The 9416-nt window shown below is 36.1% G+C and overlaps 1 protein-coding gene across 1 annotated transcript in view; it reads left to right on the forward strand.

Moving 5' to 3' along the window:
• Atp2c1 (ATPase secretory pathway Ca2+ transporting 1) overlaps positions 1–9416 on the forward strand; it is a 111663-nt gene that overhangs the window by 79400 nt on the left and 22847 nt on the right. The window contains exon 20 of the mRNA XM_019207661.2: positions 8851–8901. Coding sequence (XP_019063206.1) covers positions 8851–8901 — 51 coding nt within the window. The remainder of the gene's footprint in view (positions 1–8850; positions 8902–9416) is intronic.

Raw genomic sequence — 9416 nt, forward strand, 5'->3', positions numbered from 1 at the left:
GGTGTTAACTATTCCTGCTGTCTTCATAAGACTGTTTATTTATGAACCAGTGAGACATAACCACCACTTTAGTTGGTCCAAATTCTGAAGTCTCATTGAAATGAATTTTATTATTTATGGTGTGATCATCATGAATATCATGCAAAATGATTAACTTCAGTAATAACTGACCTCCTAAAGAAGGGACTATGGAAATTTTTGGTGCTTGTATCTATAAGTTAGATGAATAGAATATTGATTTCTACTTTTCATCATTTTGTAATATCTTTTAGTATGAGTATATAGGTTTTTTAAAAACAGGTGGTGGTTACAGTAAGATTTGCCTTTTCTAGTTTACAGTTTTGGGTTTGTTTTGTTTTTTCTGGTACCAGGGATCGAACTCAGGTCCTTGTGCTTGCAAGGCAGGCACCGGAACCACTGATCTAAATCCCCTGCCCTACAGTTTTGAATTTTGACAAATGTATGCAGTCTTATAATCTTCATCACAATAAATATATGGAACAATTTCATTATTTCCTCTCCCATAGTCTCATGCTTTTTTGGAGCCAACTGCTCCCTTTACGTCCAGCATTTGGCAGCCACTGGTAATTCATTTTCTTTTTCAAAATGCTTTAGGAATAGATCCATACAGTATGAGGCTTTTAAACCTGCTTTTTTGACTTAGCAGAATGCATTTTAGATTTAGCTACATTGATTGTGTTTATTAGTATTCTTTTTTAAATTGCTGAGTATGGCTATACTTTACTTACCATATGAATATACTTGTTCACTGCTCTAAGGACATTTGGATTTTTCCAGTTTTTGCTGATTATGAATAAGGCTACTATAAACATTTGTGTACCCCTTTTTTCATGAAAACATTTGTGTACCAGTTTTGTTTTCTCTTGGTTAAATATCTGTAATTGCTGGGTCATATGGTTTAAATTAATAAGAAATGACAAGTTGTTTTACAAAGTAGCTTTATTATTTTGTACTCTCATCTATAGTGTTTGAAAGTTTTAATTATTCTGTATCTTTGCCAGCATGTAAGATTGTCATTTCTTTTGCCCCTTTATACCTAATAGTTGTACAGTGGTATCTTACCGTGGTTTTCTTTTGTATTTCCCCTCACAGCTAATGCTGTCAAATGTTTTTTCATGTGCTTATTTGCAGAACAGTATTATCTTTAGTGTCTTCTCTGCATAGTGTTTCAAATTGTATTGTGACCTTTGTAATATATTTAATACTGTATCACCTTCACTTTGACATTTCTGAAATCATTAGTTCATATTAGAAAGCACTTTTATGCTGTACAGTATTTTGCGTATGTATAATATATATACACATAACAAGAGCATACACATATTGGTTATATAGACATTTTTTGTTGAAATTTGAGTTTTCATGTATTTCTAGTACTGTAATAATACTTTAAGTAGTAGCCATTTATCATGTCCAGGCAGTGCATAGTATTTGACATAGTATTTAATTTACTTGATGTAGCCACTTTATAAAAAATACGCAGCTTCATTTAAAACTTTTTAAAAGATTATTTTGTTAATACAGTGTTAAGTGTACAGAATAATTGAACAAAGAATAATACCAGCTTCATCTCCACTTCAGAATTTCTCCTCATTCCATTAGTATAATTAGTTACAGTTAATGAACTAACTTTGATATATTCCTACTATAACCCATGTTTATATTCAGGTTTACTTTTTGTGTTGTATATTTCTAGTGCTTTTGACAAATGTATAATGATACATGTTCCTGATTATGAGTTTATGCAGAGTAGTTTTACTGCCCATAGAAATCTTATGTTTCACTTATTCTTTACCTGTGCTTGAATCCCTGCAACCATTGACTTTTTTACTCTCTCTCTCTAGTTTTGCCTTTTCTAGAATGCAGCATAGTTGTAGTAATACTATATGTCACTTCTCAGAGTGGCTTTTTTGCCTAAGCAATGTACATGTACGGTTATACCATGCCTTTTTCTACTTTAGTGGTTCATTTTATGTGAGCATGGAATAATACTCCATTGCATGAGGGTGCCAGTTTGTCACTTCACCTTAGGGGCATCTTTGTTGTATCCAAATTTGGCAATTAGAAATAAAGGTACTGTAAACATTACTAGGCAGGTTTTTGTGTAGGCTTTAAGTTTTCTACTCAGATAAATAACAAGAAGCACAGTGGCAGAATTGGATCATATGTTAACAGTATGTTTAGTGTCGTATAAAATTTGTGACCCAGTTTTTATAGATGAGGAAATTGAAGACCATAGAACTCGGGGATTTGATTGATATCTCAGAACTGATGAGAAGTGGCACTGGCATTCAGATTGGAATTCATGTTTGTGATTCCAAAAATTCATTCTCTGTTGTTTGCAGTTTATTTGAACATCATTGTAGTGTTAAAATTTTGTGCCCATACTTGATTATTTCTGTAGACCAAGTTCCTACATGTGAAATGGCTGGACTCATAAGGTCCTTAAACAGGTATTATTGAATTGTCCTTTGAAAAGGTTTTCATTTATACTTTTACAATTGTGCTTAGTATGGTGGTTTTAAGCCCCTAGACCTCTAATGTACTTCCTCCATCCTCTAGTAAGTAGTCAGATTTTGGATGTAGAAACACACCATTTTGCTCATCTGTTTTTTTCTTTCTTGGGTCCTAATCACTCACAAATGCTGTTTTCAGAGCATCTAGGGCAGTGTGGGTATTTTCTTGGTTTTGGACTTCAGGGGAAGGTATTTCCATATTTGAATGGAATTCCATGTGTGTGTTTTACTTACCATTGTCGTTCATTGCTTTTCTTTTTTCTTTTTTTTTTGTTCCAGGGATCAAACCCAGGATCTTGCACTCTCAAGGCAGGTGGCAGCACCACTGAGCTAAATTCCCACCCTCATTATTATTTATTTCTGAAAGAGTAAATCCAGTATTGGCTCCCCAGGGGTTTTGGGACAAAGTATATGTTGCTAAGTAGATGTGAAATCTGGAGTTGATTATCCCATTAGATGGTTGTTCAGACTTTCCCCAGATGCTAACGGGTAGTGAAATAGATTTAATATTTCATTTTATTTGCTTTTTTCAGTTCACCCTTTAGTTTTCTGACAAAAATGCTAATGAACTCTGGAAAATAGCCTAAAAGTTAGAGAAGGAAGAAGGAAATTACAAATTGTGTCATTAGCCTAGACAAATTATGTCATCTTTCTTTCCCAGAGGACTAAGAGTGCTTGTACATTGCTTATGGCAGATACCCTGATGTTATTTTAGAGAATACAACAAAATAAAACATAAGCCTTGTCTGAAGCTTATTGAATTGGTTAAATTCATTCTGCTCTACAGAGGAATTCCATGATACCAAGGCTGCCTTAAAGGCATTTCATATGTTTTGAGTAAGTCTTTTCCAAATATTACAGAATATTTTGATTAGCAGGACTATTTCTACTCTTCCTTTGGCTTTTTCCCACTTCCTTTTGTGTTCATATAACTTATAACCAACGTGTATTTTTGGCCTTCTCCTTTTGGTTCAGATTACTTTGAATAGCTTTTATTAGTGTTACAAATAAAGCAGAACTTTTGTTCTAAATCCTCACTTCACTGAGGTTGTCCCATATCCTAAAATTATATGAATTATGTTCCTTATTTAAATATTTTTCAGCTTTCACTTTTAATAATTCTATGAAATATCTTTCAAATCTTTTAACATTTGCTATGTTCTTTTAACTTAGAGTCAGTTAAATGGTAGTGTGGAAAGTGAGGTTGAACAATTATTTATTAAATACATCTGGGGATTCTCAGTGTTTTCTACTTAAAATTTCTTTCAATTTTCTCCAGTTTTCAATGATAGGAATGGTTATCCTCTTTCATTCTTTTGTTTTCATTTTTTTACATCATTACATTTGTATTGCCACTAAATCTGTTAATGAAATCTCTATAATCCCACTTTGTATATTTAATCTTCAGAAGGTTGTGCATCTATTTCAGTCACCTATTTTTCCTTTATTGCATCACTTTCCTTTTTATCTGCTCTAGTATATTGAGGACCTTTGGTAGGTTATTCTGATGCCAGAAACACCTGTTTTCTTGTACTTTTTAAATATTTTCCTCCTTTGTTAATCTTTCTTCCCTAGTATGCCTTATCAGTTAATATCTCAAGAACTATGAGTGCTATCCATAAATAAGACACTGAAAAAGACTTACAAGAAGGGAAAAATACACTGGGAGATTCCTTGTGAAGATACATAGCCTTGCTTCCCTCCCTTTGATGGTCATCTTTGGCCCACCCTCTTTATTCCGTCTCTCCTTTTCTGAAATAGTTGTGCTTCTTGCCCATGGTCCTTCTATTAGCCTGCCTTCCTATTTTCTTCCTTTCTATTCCCAAATTACAGTGATTGTATTCTATTTAGTCATTATTACTCCCTTTTGCCAAGCTAAGAAACGGACATAAAAGTGGAAGGTTTATTATTAAGGGAAATTCAGTTATCTCCAAGTATAAGTTCTGTGAGATAGTGATATAGTTAAAATTCGAGTAATTTCTGGTGTATGCTTGTTTTGGATCTAATTTCTTTAGGCCATAATTTTGTACCTATTAAACTTCAATACTTTTACTTAACAGTGACATTCTGGTGCTTTAAAGAAATAAATTTACTCCATGTAGTGTTATGTATTCTGAAAGGCCAAGTGATCTTTTTAGTTTGTATTGAGATCTGCTTACTCAAAATGACTACTTCTGTTTTTGAGATGCCATCAAAGCTTTGAAATGCTAAAGACTTAAGTAATTGGTGGACTGGATGCATGCCACATAATTTGCTTCTTTGTAAAAGAAATATGGCTTCAGTCCAACAGTTGGTGGCTTGCCGTTCTTAATAACACACAGTGGCTACAAAGTGGAATTTGCAAAGTTCAAAAATTATGTAGAACAAAGTCAATGTTATTCTCTACAAGCTAAGTGTTTGTAATCAGCCTTTTATTTAAATATTCTCTGCAACTGGAAGCTTTTACTGAACTCCTGTGTTGCAGTGCTATGTGCTACATAATTAATTTCTATAGGAATTAGAATTTTCACTTAGATTACCAGTAGACTTTGACGTAAGTCTAGTATTTTTCAAAGATACACTAAAGAGTTTTTGAATGCAGTCTTGGGCAAGTGAATTACGTGACTCACAGGATCTAGAGAACCCAAGGATGATCAGCAACATCTAGTTATTTGAGTCCTTTTTTCTGAGCATGTAATAATCCCAATTTAGACCTTTATTAAAAAGAGAGAAATTGGGAATAGTCTTTCTGATGGTACAGAGATTTGTTCAGTTGTTTATTCATTCATTTAACATGTACTTACAGAGCACTAGAGGTACAGGGCAAAAATCTTTACCTCCTTGGACCTTACATTCTAAAGTAAAATGAAATTGTATACGCATATTTTGCAGGTAGTCAGCTTTCTGTTACTGTGACAAAGTTCCTGAGAAAAGCAACTTAAAAGGAAAACGTTTATTTTGGCGTACTGTTTTAGAGGTTTCACTGCCTAGTCAGTTGGCCCCAGCCAGGGCTTTTTAACCCTCTGGTGAGGCAGAAATGTGGGGAGGGTGTGGAGGAAGGCTGCTCACCTTGTGGCAGCTGACAGAGGGAAAGAACAAGAGAGGAAGCAGCCATGGATAAGATACTAAAGGAAACATTTGAATGACATACTTCCTTTACCTAGCTCCCCTTCTACAAATTTTATCATCTCAAGTTATGAGTCCGTCCCCTCATGAGGTTAGAGCCCTCAGAATCCAGTCACCTTGCAAAAACCCCACCTCTAACATTGGTGCACTGGGGACTAAGTTTTGCAATGTGTGAGTCTTTGGGGGACATTTCAGATCTAAGCCTTAGCATTCAGAGAGGTTAAGTGCTAGAGAACACCAAAACAAGCAAGACAGGAGACCGAGATTGAAACTTCAAGATAACGTGACCAGAGAAAGCCTCCCTCAGAAGGACAGGCTGTGTAAGATCTGATGGAGGAACACTGCAGACAGAAACATCATGAGCAGAGGCCTTGCAGTAAGTGTACCTGGCATGATTGAAGAATAGTGAGGAAGTCAGTGTAATTCGGGTGGGAGGAGATTTGTAGTGGAAGTCGGTGGGTTGAGGCCTGCATTTCATGTAGAATTTAGTAGGTAAAGACTTTGGCATTTGTCCTGAGAAAGATACATCATTGGAGGACTTTGAGCAGAAGAGATATGATCGGACATCTGTTTTAAGTTTCACTCTGTCTATTGGGTTGAGAACAGATAGCAAGTGATAAGGGCAGAAATAATAAAAATCAATCTGGAGGATAAAGACTGAGGGTGCTGGCTATGATTTTGGAGTAGGTGGTTAAATTGTAGATACATTTAGGAGTGAAGTCAACAAGATGTACTGTCATACAGCTTTCATGACATTGAGAGAAAAGGAAGACTTAAGGATGGCTCCCAAAATTTGGAGCTGAGCAACTGATTGCAAGGATGTATTTGCCATTGACGTAGGATAGGAAAGAGCAAGATTTGAGGGAAAATAAGTTCAGTTTGGGATACAAATAAGTTTAAGGTGAGATATTCAAGAAGAAAGATAGGTAGATTAATTCTATCAGTTGGATTTTAGAAATGTCTGGGAAGAAGGTAAAACATATGTGGATAAAATGGGAAGCATTATAAAGCTAGATAAGCTCACTTAAAGCATGTAGGGAGTTCTTAGACCTCTGACAGGAAAAGTCTAAGAACTTTAGACGTCATATAGGTCAGGAGAATCCTGCATGAAAGGAACAAGGAGAAAGGCAAGAGAAAGAGCAAGTATTCCAGGACGTTAAGTCAGATGAAATATGACTGGTGGCATTAGCAAGTAATGTGATGGTGGACGGGAGTCTTGATATTGTGGAATAGTAGTTTCAGTGCAGCAGTGGTGATAGCAACTTAATTGGAATGGATTTTGCAGAGAATGCGAGATAGCAAGGAAGGGCAACTTCCTGAGTTTTACTTCAGAAATTACCCTTCCTCTCAGCAAGTTTTTTCCACACTGCTGTATCTTTACCATTGATACCACCCTTTTTAAATGTGAGGAGCAATAATATGCTTGTATACTGATGGTGAAGATTCAGTGGTGAAATATAGGAGGCAGAAGAATTTCAAGAATAGTGATCTTAAATAGGTAAGGAAGGAGTATTTGACCTGTATTAGAAGTATATTTAGCTCATTTGCATAGCAAAAATGATAAAGTGACTGGATACAGATATTTGTGGTGGGAAGTGTGGACAACCCCCTCCCCACACACTAGGAATTGACCTCAGGACCTTCACATTGAGCTACAATCCCCAGCCCCCCCCCCTTTTTGAGACGAGAAATTGCTAAGTTGTCTGGGCTTGCCCAGAATTTTGATCCTCTTGTTTTAGCCTCCTATGTACTAGAATTCTAGACATGCTGATTCTCTTTTTTCTAAGGTAGGAGATCAGTTTGTTAGCTTATAGTGAGACTAGAGAAAGGAGTTAATATGAAGGTATGAAAAAACTAATTGGAATGAATCCTCTAGGAGCTTAGGAAAGAGAATGGTGTATGAAAATCACCATGACTTGTGAGTATTGTGAGAGAGAATAACAGTAAAGCAGAAATTGCAATCTTTGTGAACTGAGGGTTTGGGAGCTCTCTGGAGCATTGAATGCATGCAGCCAGTGGGAAGTAAAAACTTCTGTGGCACTTAAAACAGATCTTATGAAGGGAGAATGGAGGACATGTACCGCTACCCTTGCAACTCCCCTCTGCCCCTTGCTCCCTTGGTGGTACTGTTGGAGAGGCAAGACTGTAAAGTGTGGTGGGATTGTGTGGAAAACCTAGGTTAACAATACATGCATACTGATGTTTGGCGTAGCACAGTTCACAATAGTCAGACTGTGGAAGCAGCTGAGATGTACAATAGTAAAGACTTGGACAAGGAATGTGGTGTAATTATACAACACAGTATTATTCAGCCATAAGAAGAATAAATTTGAATCATTTGCAGGAAAATGGATGGAACTTGACACCCTAATGTGAAATAAGTTAGACACAGATAGTTAATTGTCATGTGTCTTTTCTTATATAAAAAACCCAAACTACAAGAATTAAAACAGGAGAGATGATAGGAAGCTAGGATATTGATCTTGGAGATGGGGAAGGAGAGTGGGAGAAGAGGGGCAGGGAGAAAGTACAAAGGGGGAGGATAGGGTATTGATAATGATCAGTATGTGATATATATAGGTAACACTTTCCCAGAATGAGTGTAATTATTAGGTATCACAAACCTGTACCAATTAAATAAAAAGACTTGAGCGTACAGGAGATTTTGTTGGTGGCTGACTGTGGGGCACAGCGAAAAGGTTTCAAGAAACCAAGAGATGGTGTCAGAAAAAAGGATTAAATATATGGTTTGGAGAAACATTATTTAGGCAGTTTTAAACATACAGTGGAAGAGTCTCTACTGCATTGTCCTATGTAGAAAAGGCCGAGTAGACACTGGACATTATTAAAAGTGGCTCCATAGACATTGACAAGCAGCTGCTCTTCACCTGAATCACAGGGAAATAGGTACAGGAGGAGTTTTCCTTTTCCATCCCTGGAATACTCTAAAATGATAGCTGTTTTATCTTCATAGTTTAAACTTACTCGTGTATATTGAACAACTTGTTTAGACTGTGTTGTGCCTACGGTACTTTTGGTACAGATTGAAGAGTGTCATTTTAGTATGACAAACAGATGTCATATTAAGTTTGATCTGAATGGTAAATTAAATGCAGCTTAAATTGAAAAGTAAAATTGTCATAGATGCATGAATTACTATGACATTTCTTAACACTGGAGGTCTTTAATGTATCCTGTATTTTAACAGGTTGCAGTATTTTACAGAGCGAGCCCAAGACACAAGATGAAAATTATTAAGGTAGGTGTCTTACAATCAGATTGTTTTATTTCTCTATACAAAAATGCTGCTATTTTGTCTTGTTATGTTGCATTACAAAGAGTATTGATAAAGCATCAAAGTCAGAAGTATTATGATACAAAACAGGCATTTCTTTCTTTCTTTTTTTTTTGGCGGGGGGTGCGTTTTTTTTTAGACAGGGTCTCACTATGTAGTTAAGACTGACCTGGAACTCACTGTGTAGCCCAGGCTGGTCTTGAGCTCACAGTGGTCCTCCTGCCTCAGCCTCCCGAGTGCTGTGATTACAGGTGTGCACCACCAGGCCTGGCTCAAAACAGGCATTTCTTATAAAAGATCTTGCATGGAAAAAACTAATAGAAATTTAACTGTCATTGGAAGACAAGGAAACTTCATGAAAAAGTTTAAAATATTTTTATTGGTACATTTTAGGTATACAGTACAGTTACATTCATTATTGGGATCTTGTACCTTTACATGACAGGTCTTGGTTCTCATTTTTTCCCCATTCCCCTACC

This window comes from Fukomys damarensis, unplaced genomic scaffold, assembly GCF_012274545.1.
Source record: "Fukomys damarensis isolate Sample0158 unplaced genomic scaffold, DMR_v1.0_HiC HiC_scaffold_37, whole genome shotgun sequence".
NCBI classification, from domain to species: domain Eukaryota; kingdom Metazoa; phylum Chordata; class Mammalia; order Rodentia; family Bathyergidae; genus Fukomys; species Fukomys damarensis.